Here is a 19,061-nt window from a genome sequence, read left to right as displayed (position 1 = left end):
ATCTTTGCTCAATGAAGGGGTCTACAGGAGGTATGACCCCCCAAAAATAGGTAGTTCCTCTGTTTTCAGAAACTACACGCACAATTTCGATGAAATTTGATGTCAACCTTCATCACTCGTGATGTACCAAAGTTTGTTCACGACATTAAAAATATCAGGGTTGAGGGGGGTCTGTTGGGGGGTTGAGTGACTTTTGCTCCTGATCCAGGTGAGCTTCAGGATGTGCGGTCCTATTTTTATCCATGTCTCTAAAAGCACTGCGGCGCACAGAACATCGAAGTTCAAGGACTTGATCCGAAATAATCATCAGAAATGAGCTTTGCCTTTATGAAGCCCTTCTCAATCTCTTGCTTTTGAAGTACCTTTAACAAAGGGTGATATTCGTGTTTCCTGCAGTTCCCATCACCAGAGTGGGATACGGTCACAGCGGAAGCAAAGAACCTTATCAACCAGATGCTCACCATCAACCCTGCAAAGCGTATTAATGCTACGGAAGCTCTCAAACACCCCTGGATTTGCGTGAGTTTCCTTCTCCTACTTGCATTGTCACAAGTTTGTCATCTAGCCTCATATTTGCACATTGCCGACGAGTGCCTCTCCCTTTGGAAACTTGGGATTGCTGTAAACCCATCTGTTTGAGCTCACTTTATGTGAATGCTAAAAAGCTTCAAGCAGGATAAACCAAGCCAGGCCGTTTCAAGAGTTAGCATCGTAGAGCTGTTTGAACGAATGTAACTGAAGCAGCATGTGCAGGCTCTCCTAAATTGTGTACGGATGAATGTTTGTCATGTTTGGTCCATTGGTTTTGACCAAATATCATAAAGCTGTCTCTGATGACATTTTGCAATTAGTCGGCGTGTGTGTGAGTCCGTGGGTGCGTGCGCAAGGCCAAGTTGCGGTATTTGCCGAGCGCAAAGCAAACGTGCAGTTTGTGTGCATTTTCATTTTGATCTTCTTGGATCACAATGACCTTTTTAGTCCAGTTCTTAACCGATAGTGTTCTTCCTGGCGGCAAGTGAGCCTGAATATTATTTTTCCATCAGTAAAAAATGTTTGGGCACGTGGTCCTTTCAGGTTGTTGTTTTTTAATATACCTATTCAACACAACTGCTACAACTGTGATATTTAACTGCATCTGTGCATTTATTAATGAATGTTTGCAAGTTTTATACTGCTTATCCAGCAACTAACTTTTCATGGAAATGTTTGTTTTTCTTCTTCCTTTCTTTCCATTCCACTTCAGCAACGCTCCACTGTGGCATCATGCATGCACAGGCAGGCGACAGTCGAATGCCTGCGGAAATTCAATGCACGGAGGAAACTCAAGGTATTCGCTGCCATTTGATCACTTTCCGCACACATCGAGTCGTCTCCAGTTTTTGTACCTGCATCCACCGGCGTCGACTGTGCTTCTGCAGATTGTATTTTTTTGAAAATAAGCGCTGATTTTGTTCCTTAAACTGTCATGAATGTAAATATCTTCTTCTTCCTTCGGCTGCCCCCGTTAGGGGTCGCCACAGCGGATCATCCGTATGATCCGCATAGTGATTTGGCACATGTTTTACGCCGGATGCCCTTCCTGACGCAACCCTGGTCGCCTCTTACGACACAGGGATATGGTACACCTATTTTAACCGGGGTATACACCGGCCCAGTATACTGGTACTCACTTCACCGACCTCGGAAGGATGACAGGCTGAGTCAACCCCCTGGTGTATTAATTCAGTGGCTCAACGGGGCTTGAACTCAGGACCTTTTGGATCCCAAGCCGCTGCCCTAACCACTGCGCCAACACCAGGCTCCCATGATTAAAATGATCATGAATGTAAATATAACCGAGTAAAACAAGACTCACAGGTTATTTGACACACGTCCCACATTGTCATCGTTATTTTGTATACGTAGATGTTATCTCGTGACAAACCGCTTCTATCAAAGACACAAATGAACAAGGCTTGGTTATGAGAGGCGAAACGTGTAAAAAGATCTTGTTTAAATTGAGAACAAGTGGAGTGAGTTCGCATCCTCACTACATTACTAATTTACATGCATACTTGCATGTATGCCTGATGTTGGTTTAATGGTTAGGGTGGTGGGCTTGGGATCCTAGGATCCTGAGTCCAAATCCCACTCGGCTGTTAAATTAATACCAGGTGGGGCTGACTCTGCCTGTCATCCTTCCGAAGTCAGCAAAATGAGTGCCAGATTGCTGGTATCCTGTGTCGGAGTAGCGACCCATCCAGGATTGTGCCAAATAGCCAAGGAGACTGCTTAGGCAGCACCAACGCTCTGCACAGAGTATGGTCCCAATGGATGGAATAGATGGCTGCATACTTGCATGTAAACGCAGAATACGATTTGTGATTGATTGTTTTTCTTTCTTTTAACTCTCTATCTTTCATTGCATTTACCTGTTCTGTTCTGTTCTGTTTTTGTGCCATGCTCTATACAAAGCGGCAGTTCTACCGAAGGAGTTTCTTGGCTGGGGTTACATACATGAATGTGTCACCATTCTGACAAAATGCCATACACAGTCTGAGATTTGAGATGTACCATACTCTTTGCAGAGCATTAGCACTGCTGAAGCAGTTTCTTAGCAAGGGTCTTGCTGGGTGGTTTGTCATTGCCTTCTCAGCAGTCAGGGCAGGAATTAATAATTTGGCTAGAGAGCCGCCGAATACTGACATACTCTTTGCAAAGGACACCGTGGGATCTTTAACATCCACAAAGTAATGCGTGCACACTGGACACCCAGTTTACCGTCCATCCGAGGGACGACACACACATTGATGAATCACCCTGCCTGTGAAGCACCAGGATGACAGTTTATAGCTGAGTTGAGATTGAAATTCTGGATGGACAGTTGGATGATGGACAGACAGATGATGGACAGCCGTAAGCACATATTCACCACGTATCAAAAACGACACCAAAAGTGCCGGTTTTTATACGTAAGGAAATTCCTTCTTGTTGTGTTTTTAAAGAGGACTCTCTATAATGGACCTCAACCGTCATTGACCTTCTTTTATTTTGAAATATAAAGCAAGTCTCATGAAAGAGCTAAATGCAGAACAGAACAGGGTAGAGGGACACAACACATTGAAACCTGGAGGGAGAATGGTTGGTGGGAAGAATTGGAGTAACAGGAAGCAGGGGGAGAAGGGAGGGAAGGACGAGGAGTAACGATGAATGAACAAGTTGGATTTATAATGTTATCTGATTTTGTTTATTATTATTATTATTATTATTATTATTATTATTATTATCAACATCTTTGTGCAGGGTGCCATTCTTACAACCATGCTGGCGACAAGGAACTTTTCAGGTAAGATAGTTTTATTATTTTTTTCATTCTTTCTAAAATTCCATTGAGGCTCGTGTCAATCTTTGTCTGCAGACAATTTGAACGATGTTTTCCCTGTAAACAAACAAACAAAAAATTTCTGTACAGTGTCGAGGCTCGGGGGGGGATCTAAAACACAGAATGGATCAGGACGTAACAGAATGAAAAGAACAGTGGAAAGGGAGTGTGGGGTGTGGGGAGGACACACCAACAGCAGGGTTGAGGGACAAAATAGAGGTAGACTTGAGGAAGAAAGAAGGCTAAGGTAGGACAGAGGGGGTGAGCAATATGGATACAGCCGCAAACTCTCAATCACAGAAGTGGAAGGAAAAACCGCAAACCTGGAAAGAGGTGGTCTTGGGGAGGGTTATAATTGGGTTGGAAAGAGATCATCGTTGTAGATGTGGGGATGACCTGAGGTGGTGGTGAACAGCTTTCTTGTACAAAGGCATGCTAACTACGGTGAGAATCAAAGTAAAGCCGACTTTTTGGGCGTTAGCCTTTCATCGAGAGACGACATCACTCAAGAGCAAGAGAGGGCTTCACTCCGATGAAGAGTTGACGCCTGAAACGTCCTAATTACCTTGCTTCCGATAGCGGTTAACATACCTTTTCAACTTTCAGTTGATAAAACCGATGTGTTGACAAGTTGTTGGTTTTTTTTTTTTAATATACAGCAGCAAAGCTCATGGAAGAGCAAACGTTAAGGCCTTTCTTGTGGAATTGCTTACCCTCATCTTACCCTCATCGGGGCCAATTACTTTTGTTGAACAAATAGTGTGAAATTATTTCATTGGGAGAAACATACAAATTTGTTCATTGTGCCACCAAGAATGTTTTATAGGCTCACTCTTTATTATTACAGCCTCAGAAGCGATTGTCGCTCGCAGTTATTTTGTACTCTGTCGTGATAATTCAATTCTCCTGTCCTCGTGTCCGATTTCTTCTTTCATCTGAGAAGCACGGCAGGATTGGGTTTATCGTGAGACTAAGACCTGTTGATCACTCTGATAGCGATACGACATGAAACGCTGCCCATTTATTATCACCAAGGTTCCGCCTGCCGCGCAGGGTGTCGAATAACTGCAGCATTCTTTGAAACGAAACAAGTTGCGTCCAGCTCGTTTTAAGCACCGAAGAGTCCAGGACGGATAGTTGTATTTTTGTGGAAAACGTGTTTGCAAATAAATCAGGTTTATTTTTCTGACTCCTACAGTCTGCATGCTTGTCATCAATATTATTTTGACATCTTTTTGCCACTTGGTGGAATTTGTTCTGTTGCGCAAATCGAAATTTCACCGACTAAAGACGCAAGTTATACCCTCAGCAAATGTCTTCTCCAATAAAGTACTTTTACAGTTTATTTCTAAACTTTCACATCAAAACATTTGGAGTTTGTGCACGTATTTCTCAGAAATGCTATCTTGTATGTTAACACTAATTACTGCTTTCCTTTCATGCCACCGATGCAGCGCCCCCTGTAGGTTAGTGCAGGAATTTGGAATTTGTTCCGGGTGCTCACTTACTCTTCGTGAAGGACGCTGTGGCATCTTTATTGTCCACTAACTAATTCCAGCACGCAGGACACTCAGTTTAACGTCCAATCGACGGACGGCGCACACATTGATGACTCGCCCTGCATACGAAACACCAAGAAGACAGTTTATACCTGGGTCGAGATTCGAACGTAGGCGAGACAGAGGACAGCCGAATGAATACAAATCCATCTTGGGTATCCTGCCAGCTCAACACACATCGCTAATACAGCTGGGTTTATCATAACAGTAATACAAACACTTCCATTATCTCATTGTATAAACACGAGCACGTGCACAAAAACAAATATGCTTGCACAAACGAACAAACACAATAGTTTACATTACATTTTAAATCCTTTGAAGGTTTCGCAAAATGGCACTCTGGTGCAGTGGTTCCCTTAGTCATGCTACCCTTGGCATTAATTCTGCAGTGGTAATGGCAATTTAACCTGCTGCCTTTTTGTCCTTGCGAATTGCTGTCACGCTGTTTTAGATGTGCATCACAGAGTGAAAACAAGCTACATCGTTTTAAGCTACCGGCGCTTGCAGGTTACATTTTTACGGGTCCTTATTTGGCTTTGACACTTACCAATGAACATTCTTGAGTCAATTGTTTAGATTTCCTTGATAACGTTGACATCATTCCTTGGTTGTTCTTTTTTGTTGTTCATCCTGATATTTTTCCTTCACTTTGCATTGGTATCTTATAGTCATTAAAGCATTGCGTTAAATTTCGCCGAGGCCTTGCCTCCCATCTGAGTATGAGTGAATTGACTAAATGCTGCAAATTAAATTTTTCCCTTTGATTAAATTAATTGCTTTGCTTCTTGGCATCATATTTTGACTTTCCCATTGTTCCAACTTCAGCTCCACTTGTTCAGATTGTGGGGAAAACTAATGGGTATATATTGCCCTTACTTGCAATCCTCCTCCTCCTGCCCTTTCCCTTCCCCGGTGAGTCGGAAAGAGTGCCAGTCAGGCTGCCTCAGCCTCTGCCCCTGTCCATCCTGCCCGACATACCCCCCCAAATCCTGTCTCTCTTGCCGGTCTCTCTGAACAAGGTACTGTAACTGCTATTGGCTGCTGCATGTGCCCTCTGACATCCATCCCAGGCCATCAACAGTACTTTGTATTCATGTGTAAAAATCATGTATGTGATAACTCGATCTTCAAAAATTAATTGAACAAACTTGAGACTCCCCTTTGTTTCTTTTGAAGATTTCTGTTTGTTTTGTCTGACTTATTCCCATTATAACTCTTCATTTTGTGATCTTTCCTGACTTTCCTCCCTTTGCAATTCTTTAAGCATAATATCAGCAAAAACGCCCATGGGTCATTCCATGTGAAATCATCAAAGAATCTGCCGTCATCTCTCAGATTTTTGTAAAACTTTGGGAACCAATTGGGACCCATGAAAAACGGCAAGAACTCAAATATTTTTGCTAACAGCCTCTTAATTAGTGAGATACAGACTAACGAACTTTGGACTAATTAGCACGACATCGCGAATTCAAATGGCCATATCTCTAAAAGTATAACACCTAGAGAGCTGGTTTTGGTGTCATTTTAAAGGTATTTTCATGCTCTATGAATTTGTCTGGGCAACATTTTCCTACCTCCAACCACAAAAAAGTTATCACAAAATATAAACTTCAATCGTGAATCCCCAAAAAATGTATCCTTCAAATTTCCTCAAATTCATCCCAGAGGTACCTTTTGATGTCAAGAAGCTTCCACATAAATTTTGTGATGGGCACTCCAATAGTTTCTGAGATATGAGCAATAATGTACATGTACGTATGGCATATAGGTTCGAAAATCAGCATTTGTAATGTATTATACAATCCTTGTAACCTAGCCATGACAGGGAACACAGGGAACGACCATCAATTGCTTTGAAGTATCATATACTTTCATTTTCAACTGGGCCTGAGGGGAAGAAACAAGTGCTGCTCTTGCTGTATTGAAGAGGAAATTGAAAGCCTAAGTCAGGTTAGTGAACACTGTGTACTTGAACTCACTTATTGATTGTATAATACATTACAAATGCTGATTTTCGAACCTATATGCCATACGTACATGTACATTATTGTTCATATCTCAGAAACTATTGGAATGCCCATCACAAAATTTATGTGGAAGCTTCTTGACATCATAAAGTACCTCTGGGATGAATTTAAGGAAATTTGAAGTAAACTTTTTTTGGGGATTCATGATTGAAGTTTATATTTTGTGATAACTTTTTTTGTGGTTGGAGGTAGGAAAATGTTGCCCAGACAAATTCATAGGGCATGAAAATACCTTTAAAATGACACCAAAACCAGCTCTCTAGGTATTATACTTTTAGAGATATGGCCATTTGAATTCGCGACGTCGTGCTAATTAGTCAAAAGTTCGTTAGTCTGTATCTCACTAATTAAGAGGCTGTTAGCAAAAATATTTGAGTTCTTGCCGTTTTTCATGGGTCCCAATTGGTTCCCAAAGTTTTACAAAAATCTGAGAGATGACGGCAGATTCTTTGATGATTTGACATGGAATGACCTCCATGCACTCCCCTCGAGTGATACTTTCAGATCCTGCTGTTGGTCTGTGTGTGTGTGATTGGTTTAATTAGTGAATTTTCTAATCGTGTGCCCAAGTGCCAAGGTCCTGAGTTGCATGTGCTGCTCAAGTCGGACCCCTGAATTTGTGACAACAGGTCAAAATGCCTTCGGTAGACATTAGCTGGACGTGACCAATTTGGAAAAAACCATGGAGGTGGTATAAAATAGTGCATAAGTTGCAAGAGCGATAATTTTAAAATCTCGCCATCGAGAACGTAACGTTGGACATGGACGTCCCTTGATTTTAAGTACTCGTTATGCGTTATATCGGGTGCTTTCTGGTGTTTCTTTGGGAGCAGGTAGGCCACATGATCAAGGGTTTTTTTTTGTTTGTTTCTCTTGGAAACAATCTTTACACAGATTGTTTGTCCACTTGATGAAAATTCGACCATGCTGAAGAAATCACATGATTCAACTTCATCTGTATTAGTAATTTTAACAATATCTGTTTGTTTGTTTTTGTTTGTTTTGTACGCAATGTTGAGGCTCGTATGAGAGCTAACACACAGAACGTTCAACAAGGGGAGCAAGAGACAAGAGGGGTGGGAGAGGGAAGGACAAAACAGTGGGGGATAGACACATGAGGAGATCTGTGGAAAGGAGAGGGATGGTGCGGGGAACATGGGGTAAAGAAGATGGACATTACAGGGACTTTCAGGAAGGAGGTGGGTTTGGATGGATTAGCAGGGGTAGAAAAGATCATGGTTTTGGATGGGGGAAGATAAGAGATGGTGGTGAACAGCACTTTTCAGGACAACTACCTCACCACCAGCTTCAGTGTACCATGGGCGGGAGGAAGGGGAGGGAAACTGAAGACGAGATGGGATAAATCTGTGTATGAGAGAGAGCAAGTTTCTTTGAAAGAATTCCCAGGATGAGTTGATATCGAAGTAGAAATGGGAGACCAGTCAAGAAGTTTGATTGCTGCTTGAAGTCCCTCCCAGTCGGCGTGAGTGATATGCTCGACTCGACGGTGCTGACGTGGTTCTCTAATAACAGCCAGAGAGATGTCTCCTTTGACAAGCACGTGGTTAGAAGAACTGATTGAAGCAGAGGAAGAACAGGAGATATTTTCAGGGAAATTGGTCAAAACGAAATCCAGAAGAGATGGAGTTCCGTTGGTTGAGATCCGGGTCGGGAAGTTGACCGATTGAGTCAGTCCCAATGAGTCACCGAAGTTTTTTGCTGAAGTGCCATGACAGGTGAGAGAGGTACTCACACCGAGCCAACTGGCATGATGGCAACTGAAGTCATCACGTATGAGGAAGAGAGAGTTGGGATGAGAGGATAGAAGTTGCTCCATGTTTTCGGAGAGCGAGGTGTACATGGAGTCATCACTGACTGGTGGACGGTGCAACACACATGTAAACATGAGGTTGGAGTGGAGAGGAAGCCATAGCCAGAGCTATTCCGGGTGGTGTGGGGGAGTAAGGGCAGTGCATAGAGAGTGAGGATTAGAGTCTTTCATGAAGAGAGCAACTCCATTGCCAGGATGAGACTCAGGTCTGTCAAACCGGAGGAGGGAGTAACCAGGGAGAGATACTCAGGAGTCAGAGACGTCTTGGAGGAACGTTTCTGTTCAGCTTGTTTTGAAACTATATTGCACTGTTTAGGCACGCTACCCCGAAGGCAAAGGAAAGCTTCCACTTTGACAGGACATCTGTGCATTCAAAGCTGGAGAGAAAAATCATGAAATGTAATGTCAGTTCCATAATATACAAACCTGCTATAAAAAACAATTCAGGTCAAATTTGAACTCCCCCAATATTTATTCGAATGATCATTTTGTTCTTCTCCTTCTCTCGTATGCAGCACATTGGTCCGGGTAGCATCATTCGCTCGGGGTGCAGCTGTGCTGCTGATTCACTTCCCCCTGTAGTTTAGAGCAGGAATTTGAATTTTGTTTCGGATGCCAGCAGTAGCTCACCTACATTTTCCCGAAGGACGCCATGGGATCTTTAACGTCCACCAACTAATGCCGGTCGATGGAAAGCTCATTTTAGCATTTGCCCTCAGAACGGCACACACATTGATGAGTTGCCCTGCCAATAAAACACCGGGATAACAGTTTGTAGCGAGGTTGACATGCAAACCCAGGCTAGGCAGCTCAGAGGTGAGTGTGCTTACGTCTCCGCCATCATTTTGTGAATGTGTAAGATGGGTTTCTTCATCTTCTGAGTTTGAAGCAACGGCGTACAGTCGATTTGCATATTTACTTTTATATTGGAAAGAAAAAATGAATATCACAATATTATTGTAACCGCACGGGTCATCCCAGTGGCCCAGTGTGAATTCAGGCAGGCCGCGTCAATTGTGGCCACAATGGGCGTCTGGTTTGGCTGTCCCAGGTCGGATCACGGGTCTTTCCTTTCTGATGCCGTACCAGTTGAGCCAGACTCGATGCATTGCAATATCTGTGCTGCATGCCTGATTGCCAAAAAACAGCCAAGTAAGGCCGGCGAGGTGCACAGCATGATTTGGTTGCCATTCCCAATTATCTCTCAAAACGGACTTCACCTCATTGCAGGAACGATCACAACGGTTCAAATTCACTCCGAGAAGCAAACAACAATCAAAGAAGCAAACAACAATCAAAGAAGCAAACAACAATAAAACCCATTTACCCTCCACTGATACTCGCACACACTGTCAACAGGAGATCCTTCCATAACTATCCTTTTAAGGCCTCAGTCACACCATGAGAGAAAGACAAGTCAAAAGCAGACAGAACACAAAATAGTCGATTTGCATATTCACCTTTATACAGGGTGGGGTATTTATATCTGACGGTTTTATTATCCTTATAACTTTATTGTTTCTAAACCAAATTAAATAAAATTTCAATGCAACTTTGGCACATACTTAGTTTTTAAAATCAATTTTGATTCTTTATTTCTGAAAAATTACATCAGACAAATGGGCCCCTTTCGAAGTTGTGCATTCACGACAGCGGATCATCATATTGTTCATTACCGCAAGCAATGTCTCTTGATCAATAGAGCGGATGGTTGCGGTGATGTTTGCCTTCAATTCATCGATCGATGTTCGATGCTCCTGATAAACTTTGCCCTTCAGAAATCCCCATAGGAAGAAATCTGGTGGAGTTAAATCTGCCAAATCAAAGTGTGCCTCATCTGTCATGATGACCTTGTTTGTGAAATTGGCATGCTCATTGCATTTTCTAAAAATTAAATAAATTTTAAAAAAATGATCATTGCATTTAAAGTGCTCCATCAGTAAAAACTTTAAAGTATTATCTGTAAAAAAAAACAAAAAAAAACAATAATTAGTTATGCCAAGACTGCTTCCGGCTAGAAAGATTGCAAATATGTCAGATATAAATGCCCCAAACTGTATGGAAAGAAAAAAGTGCCACAGGTTCCAGCTGTGCTGCAGGAAAAGGCCACTCTGTCCCATGGCCCAGCTCAAGTGGAGCGGGCATGGATGTCTGAGGTCATGGCTCTGATGCGGCAGCTCGAGGTGAATTATGCAGCTTTCAGCGACGTGGTCCCTGGCCATCATCCCGCCCTTATCTGCATCAGCACCTTTATAGCCATGCTCCTGACGTCACCTATGATGTACCCTCCCCTCTCACCTATGTCACCCCTCCCCTCTCACTCACCATCAGGCCGAAGCCCAGTCTGGGAATGGGGCAACCCTTCCCAAACTTTTCACCCTGCTAGTCGGGGTGGGCAGCGACTGCTACTGCTATTGAGCCGACTTCTCCCACCAAAACTAGTGCCTCAAGGCCTTGTAGACACTTTACAAGTGAATAAAAGACAGATTCTGGAGGGTACAATATTAAATGAAGGCTCAAGGGATTGGCGGCTTTTAGACGCATACACTGAGGAGGGTGCACGTCGTCTGTTTAAACATACATCGACGCATGTCCAATATCACGATTAATTATGTCACGTTTACTCCATTACTTTTACTATGGGAATCACTAAGCTGCACTCTGCAATGTTAACCCTGACGCTTTCATTTTGGAATACGGATATTCCCAACTATAACAATTTTTTTTGTGAATTACTTACCTACACAGATAGCTGTCTTGGAGTGGATATCAAGCATTCCAAGCATTACAATATCAACTGTGGTTTACACACACGAGTAAAGTCCAGTTGAATGACATCCAATTTTATTTATGGCAGGATATTGTAGTAAAAATATTCTCTCTTTATTCGGCTTCATGGTTGGAGCATGTATCCCAATTGCATCCTGCAAACTCAGGCTATTTAATAAATGACATAAATAAATACTATCAATTCTATGGGATCTATATATCTATGATATTAATTTTTAATTATTATTACTTTTATATGAACTATCTCACAGGGAAGACTTCTCGTGTCAGTCGTCTCGCCGTCCTCACTTCAGTCTTACAAATTCCCTGCCCATCACTCTCTCATGCGCTCACCTATGCACATCAACGATCCCTTCCACACGTTCTGTTCCTCTTTAGGCCATTGGTACTCATTTTGTGTTATTCCTTGTTGATCTCCACCCAACTCCGTATACCCTATGGTAGTTTGTAAACCTGATACCCTTTGTTTTTTTTACGCTCTTCTATGATCCGAGACGCTTGTCTTTAAAAAAACAAAACAAAACTGTTTTTGATTATATTAATCACACGGTGTTTTGGACTTTATTTTGTCTTCCTTTTTTTTTTCCCCATCCCAAGTCATAATAATTTCATTTTTTTTATTTTTCCCCTTAATATTATATTCCCCATGTTTTTTGTAGTTGTTTTTTTACCGCTGTGTTAAAATGACATCGATCTCAATTTGCTGTAATTTCTATTGACATTGTTCCAAGCAGTGACCTTTAATTATTTTGAGTGTAGTGCGTTAACTTGCCAAGTTAAACATTCCTTTTGGTGTCATGCCAGTATAATCATGTGGCCCATGTTGCAACCTGCCATTCCTCATTAAATGTCTGTAATAACACAGTCACACCTTCGCTCAAATGTCCATTTCGCTGCTGATACAACTTGCTTTCACCACATTTGCATGTTGTCTTGCATGCTCGTTATGGGTTAATTGCCATTAAAATAAGCCCTCATTTATACAGAGTTCAGTTTAATATTCTATATGCCTTGCCCTTATTAATTTTAGATTGAAACAAAGCTTATTTTACACACACACACACACACACAAACACACACTTCATTTTGCCGACATCTATATTGAGTGAGAATGACAAGCATGCAGGTGTAAGTGCAACAATCTTTCCAAAATGTTTCTTTCTTCAGTCCTTCTAAGGCTGTGGTCCTACTTTGAGAGGAGCTTAGCTTTAACTTATCTTGCCCAAGAGATTGTAGAGAAAAGAAAGTGCTTGCATTTCGCATCTTGTGTTTCTTTTTTTTTCTTTTTTTAATGCAGCACTGCTTGTCCCAATTCTGTCTACATCATGCAACATATGATCATGTGTATAATTAAAAATTTTAATTTGGATCCCGAGGACCTTGACCAAGTACCTTTTTCCCTGGATGCAATGCATCCGCTCAAAAAAAAATTGTTGATCTCAGGCTATCGTTATCTCACTTGGAAATTACAGGCAATGTACGTTGAGACGTGCAATTAGCTTGTTTCTTCTTCTTGCGCCGCTAGCTTTGGCAGGATTTGTAAAGTCATTCCATTGCTAGGCGTCACATGAGAAGGCTACGACTCTTTATGCTTGATCTGTTGGGATTGCTCGTTTTGCATGGACAATGTTTGTCTGCAATTGGATACCCTTGTATGTTTCATCGTGTCTGTCTCCCAGCTGCCGGCGCTTCAGAAGTTCCTGCATGCCGTGGGGCAATGATGCCAGTTTTGTTTTTTAACCTAAAGCACTCTCCCCTTTGCGTGCTTTTTCTGTCGTTATTGTCATCCCTCCCTTTCCCATGGCTTGGCCCCTCCATCATCTGCCTCATGTCCCCCTCGTTACACCGCTTGTTTCCATGTGAGGTAAGTGCCAATCGTATTGTACCGTGACCAAATCCCTGTCCCTTTTGCCATATTTATGATGTCATTTAAAATTTTTCTTCTTCTTTGCTGCTGCAACTGTCACTGCTGTGGTGGTTTTCATGGTTGTTGATTTTATTTACCATCATTTTATTATGCCCATTCAGTAGCCAAGAGTTTGCTGGGGAAAAAGACAGCCGATGGAGTGAAGGTAACACTCATTTTTTTTCTATCTTTCGATATTTTTGCTTAGTTCTCAGCGTAGCCGTGCCGTAAACGTTCCACTTGCAATTCGCTTATCGTTGCGTCATCCACGGCGAATCCACCCAGTATGTTTGTGCTCGTCCTCCTCACCTGTTTCCGTTGTCTGTTTGGCAATTCTTATAGATTTCATCGCTCGTGCTGAGGCGTAGGAATCTAGCGCCCTATAGATACTGAACAAGTGTTAATGCAAGCTTGTGTAACATCTTGTTTTACTTCCAACTCAAATGAAAATTACTTTTCTTGTTGTTTTTCTACTGCTATTGTTACCTCTGCCACCGACGGTGGACGGAGGTTATATTTTCACCCCTGTTTGTCTCTGTCTGTTTGTCTGTCTGTCTGTGAGCAGGAAGGATATCTCAAAAACTTATGGACGAATTCGGATGAAACTTGGTGGAAAGCTTGTGTGTGTGATGAGGAACGAATTGTTTCGATTTTGATGACGATCCGGATACTCGAATTTTTTAAGTGATTCTTTCACCATTAAGAGATAGGACCAAAATACGATATGTGGCACAATATCTCAAAAAGTTATGGATGGATTCAGACGAAACGTGGTGGACAGCTTGGATGTGTGACAAGGAAGAATCAATTCAATTTTGGAGAAGATCTGGATCTGAGAATTTTTTTTATTTCTTCAGTGATTCTTCACCATTGACAAATGGGATCAAAAACGATATATAGCACGACATGTCAAATACTTGTGGTTGGATTACGACAAAATTTGGTGGATGAGTTGGGAAGGTGACGAGAACAAGCTGATTCGATTTTCGATCAGGGCCGGATGCAGATCCGGCGTATCAGTGGGATGCTAAATGTAAACTGCCCAGGCTGGCGGAAGTGTGTGCTGCACCAAGTGCCGTTCTGGTTTGTACTTGTGTGTGCGTGTGAGTGCTTACTAAATGCACTGATTTTAATGTTTATTTTTTGAAAATACGACTTAACGTACATTTAACCTTACAGCCTTTGCTGTTTTGTTTGATCAATTGGCATGCTGTATGCAAACGACTGAAGTTTAACAATGTTTTCACACATGTGTGTAAAAGGAGTGCTGTGTTAGACAATTCAGAGCATCCATGCCGAGTGCGTTTTATATCTTGAAAATTTGCTGCGAGTTTGCAGAAGCAGCATTACGGAGGCTTTGTAAGGTAACAATGCATTCGGGATGTACGCTTGCCTTGCTATGGTTACTATCCAACACCATGTACCGATGCTTTTCTCACTCACTGCGGATTCCCAGAAACGGAAGTCCAGTGCCAGTGTCCAGGTACTGGTCCCGGACTGCTGCTCACCGCTCACTGCTCACCACTCGCACTTTCTGCTTCACAACACCTTCTTCCTTCCAACTGTCTCTTGAGCCCCAGCCTCCTCCTCTCGCTTTTACTATACGCATGCTTTGCAACCTTGCATCTGTCATCTGAGGCACGGTCTTTTACAGTCTGGCATTTGTGGCTCTGGGCATCACGCAATATGCACTGCATCGCACTTGACACAAACTGTTCCCCTGCACGTGCATGGTATGAGCACAATCCGAAAGCATGTCCAACGGCTGGGTGTGCCACATGCTGTGTGGTCTGGTGCTTTGCACAAAGCCAGTAAGGGAGAGGGGGGAGTGGGGGGGCGCACACCCTCGGAAAGCCAGGACATGCAGAGTATCACAATAGCTGCATGACTGAGCAAACGCATATGTCAAGCAAGGCTTCATTTTACTTTTCCTGTGTTTGTATATTTTATTTTTAATGCGAAATTATTAACTGTAATGGAGGTTTTTGTTTTTTTTCATGGAATGGTTAAAACGGCCAGTTTGGCTGCACAAAGACAGCTTTGCTCCGCATAATCAATCGACTTAAAGTTTATACCGAATTGCATCTCCAGTTCCGACATCCGCTCCTCAATTAACAGGTGTCCTAAATTATTTTTGCAAAGGTTGCAAAGGTAGCAGGTTTACTAAGTATTTGTAGGTCAGCAAAATACATTTCCCTCGATACCTTCGTGACGGTTGGTTTTCGAGAAAACCAAATGGACAGACCATTCAAGAATGTCCCTTTCAAAGGCCGAGCAAAGTTGCGAAACATTTTATTTTTCGAGATGTGACAATAGGCAATGCAGTGGTGAACGTTTCTTGTGACATTTCGATTCCTCCATTCAAGACATATTGAGTTTGTTTGTTTATTTATTTATTTATTTATTTATTTATTTTCGACCTAAGGCGATTTTGAAAATAAAAACGTCTCCCGACTTTGATGTTGACAACTTCCTTCGGACAAGCTGCTGCCCTCGTCTTATATGCCAGTTAATGCAGAAGTGTATTAAATAGTTATGTGGTGCGGGTTTGAATTCCCATTATGTTATAACCCAAACCCCTCCACCCTTCCTCTTTATCCAACTCCCGTACCCCTCTTCCTGCTTTGGTTTGCCTATTTCGTCTCCTACAGAACAACACTGCAAACAATTTAGCTGCCAGTGGGAAGGAAATTGTGCCAACGACAGCTCTGGTATTGCGCTGTCTTCTCTTTCTGTCTGACAGTAGTTATTTTGTTTTCTTCTGCAGAGAATAATTCAGAGGAATAGACTGCTACTTGCTACTTCCTTTCTCAGTTATTACATTGTCCACTTACTCAGCTTTGATCATTAGCCTGGAATGCTCCGTTTCTGTGACTAGGTGCTGATTGATTGTCCTTTTTTTTAAAAAAAAATTATTTATTTATTATTTTTAAAACTTAATTCATGGAAATTGTTATCAGTTTTCTTATTATTATTTAAATTATTTAAGCACATGTACATGAATCATGCGCATGGCATCTGCCAAGCGTGTTTGCTTGCATGGCAAAAGCTTCTCGTGATTCTTCCTTTCTTCCGTCCGTCTCCCACTGCTGTGCCTTGAATCAAGCCAGGGCTGCTCCTTGAGGCTTTAATGGGTGCCACCTTGCACTTGAAACTCTCCGAGCACACATAGACAATGGGCGTGCTGTTTGTGCTCCACGATGCGTATGTGTCACCATTAGCGCCATTTAACCTTCTGGAAACAGCAGTGCAGGCCTGAATGCCAAACACTGTATCTGGTAAAGGGGCTGGCAGATGAATTTGAAGGTAAAACTTATCTGCAATAACTGTTTGAGCGTTTTGTTGGACGAGAACATCTTTTCTGTTGTCATTTGTTGTAGAGCGTGCGTTGTAAGACTTATTTCATTGACGAGGCCCTTCACGTAATTCGTTTGCATTCTGAACCTCACGGGCAGCCCTTTGATGTTATGCTTGCAATTCTTCTTGATCCAAGTGTTGTTGACCCACCCCCTCCCCCCACCAAGGCCCTCCTACCCCTTCACTTCACCCGAGCTACCCTTACCCATTCCCCCCACCCTCTACCTCATCTCCGGTCCTTTTGTACCGGGAAAACCATGGAAGCATTTTTTGGATCCTTTGCTTGGCTGCCTTAACTCCCCAGCTCAAATACATGGTCAAGGGCCTCTTGTTGCTCTTCTCCTGCCTTTCCAACCAACCATTCGATCACACAAGCGCTGGGAAGTTTGCTTTTCCCCATCTCTTTATTAGTTGTTATTTGGGGCAGACGTTTGGTGTAAACTGCACTTTTAAAATAGGTGTAAGGTGTGCTTGTTTGCATAGTTCATTTAATTAACATTCAATACTTAAAAGCCAAACAATGCATTTTGAAGGTCCGTCGGACAGAGTTTGGCAAAAAAAAAAAAAAAAAAAAACCCGATCCACCAAAAGCAACCGACGTTGAAATACATAATTATTTATTTATTTGTGGTTTCTGAATGTTTGTAATGTAACTTTGATCCATCATGCCAAGGTCTCGTGGAGTCCTTTCCTGATTGTAAATGAGCTCGAGCCACCTTCGGTCACATTACGTGATGAAGTCAATAGTCTTATGGACGTTGCGAAGTTTGATGTTCCTTTGCAGAACAGGCTTCAGTCAGTTTCTTGAAGTTAGGCTTTTAACTCGTCTTGTGTAAACACCTTTGTTTTGTTTTGGTTTTTTTGGGGGTTTATTCTTTTCCTTTTTATTTCTCATAATTGTCTTGACATTCTTTTTCACCTCAATCGCTCTTCAGGAGCCACAGACCACTGTTATCCACAACCCTACAAATGGAACCAAGGTATTTGCCAGAGGCCTTTCTGGATCTGCTGTGTGGCCTTCTGGTGTTTATTTGCTGTAGGCTTAGTTGGAACCGATTTCTTTATTTTATTTTATTTGCTGCATGACAGTTTTGCACCGTTTTAGCAAGTTAACCTCTGGAGTGCTTTTGTGCTTTACCCAAAAGCTTTTTGGTTAATATAATTTGGTCTTGATGTTCATCCAATTTTTTTTTTCTTCTGGTATTGTTACTGACTCGTTTGTAACACGCGCACCTTTTCTCTGGGTGTCCTTTGTTTCGGCGCAATATACTTTTACCAAAACTGGTGGCGACAACTGGCAGAGCTCCCACACAATACTTTCCCTCAGTTTGGTTGTGTCTTTCTGAGGCCCTCTGGCATGGGGCATCAGCTCAGCGATCGTGGTATAGCGCTGAGCCGGGATTACACCTGGCATGCTGTGCTTGTAAGCACGGTGTCACGTGTTCTGCTGCTCTGTGATTGGCGGGGGAGTTACGGTGGCCATACTTTGTGCATCGTACTCCTTTTTGTGTTTGTGCTCGTTGTCGTGGCTTCTTCCTACTGTGCTATTCTGTGCCAGTTTTATTGGAACTGAGGCGGGAGGAGGACATAGACTCAAGGGCGGGGTGGGGTGGGGGCACAGAAGGCAGCTGCAATGGCGACCAATCGATCAATGCCTTGCCACATGCCAACCTGAGCTTGAAGCTCATTGATTCATGCCGCATTGCTGCATGGCCTAAATCTCAGTGTGACCTTCAAAATTTTTCCCCCCAATGTGTGCCTCCCATGCCAACCCATGCCATTGGTGACCTCTTTCATAAAGCAATTGTTCTTATTTCTTTATCCCCCCCCTCCCCCTCCACCTCTTCCCTGCCAACCAGGAATCGTCCGAAAGCAGCAATGCCACGATCGAAGACGAAGACATCAGAGGTGATTTTTGGCTGAGCCGACTTTATCGATGACTTTTTGAACTCGTGTAAACTGAACTTTTCAGAAATTATCCTTCCAATACTGTTTAAGTTTTCCCAAGCCGAAATATTTTTGTTCGTTTAAACTGATCGTGGTGCCGTCTTTTAAAAACCGAAACAAGTCAAATTTCCGAAACTAAGGTCAAGAAGTATTGGATCCGATGATTGTAAACTTTTTCACTTTGCAATCTGACGTGGAAAATGCCCCGTTAAACAGCGGATTTCCCAGGACATTTCTCTGGAGGCAGCAACACCCGCTCTACGGTTTGCCGAAACGTGCA

General features: G+C 42.5%; 1 protein-coding gene across 46 annotated transcripts in view; it reads left to right on the top strand.

Moving 5' to 3' along the window:
* Positions 1-19,061, top strand: part of LOC147026119 (calcium/calmodulin-dependent protein kinase type II delta chain) — a 260,756-nt gene that overhangs the window by 198,974 nt on the left and 42,721 nt on the right. For 3 of the 46 annotated variants that reach the window (XM_085881195.1, XM_085881182.1, XM_085881196.1), the window contains exons 10-18: positions 397-519; positions 1,244-1,327; positions 3,283-3,325; positions 5,841-5,942; positions 13,603-13,643; positions 14,934-14,960; positions 16,129-16,188; positions 17,770-17,814; positions 18,694-18,742. In XM_085881195.1, the coding sequence (XP_085737321.1) occupies positions 397-519; positions 1,244-1,327; positions 3,283-3,325; positions 5,841-5,942; positions 13,603-13,643; positions 14,934-14,960; positions 16,129-16,188; positions 17,770-17,814; positions 18,694-18,742 (574 nt within the window). Of the gene's footprint in view, positions 1-396; positions 520-1,243; positions 1,328-3,282; positions 3,326-5,840; positions 5,943-13,599; positions 13,644-14,933; positions 14,961-16,128; positions 16,189-17,769; positions 17,815-18,693; positions 18,743-19,061 lie in introns of all 46 variants that reach the window. The other 43 variants (XM_085881202.1, XM_085881184.1, XM_085881206.1 and 40 more) reach the window with 21 other exon arrangements.

The sequence above is a fragment of the Eptatretus burgeri genome, chromosome 5, assembly GCF_056783735.1.
Source record: "Eptatretus burgeri isolate ZD-2024b chromosome 5, Ebu_testis_v1, whole genome shotgun sequence".
Taxonomy (NCBI): domain Eukaryota; kingdom Metazoa; phylum Chordata; class Myxini; order Myxiniformes; family Myxinidae; genus Eptatretus; species Eptatretus burgeri.
The sequence above is the reverse complement of the archived record's forward strand: the minus strand, read 5'-3'. Positions and strand labels throughout refer to the sequence as shown.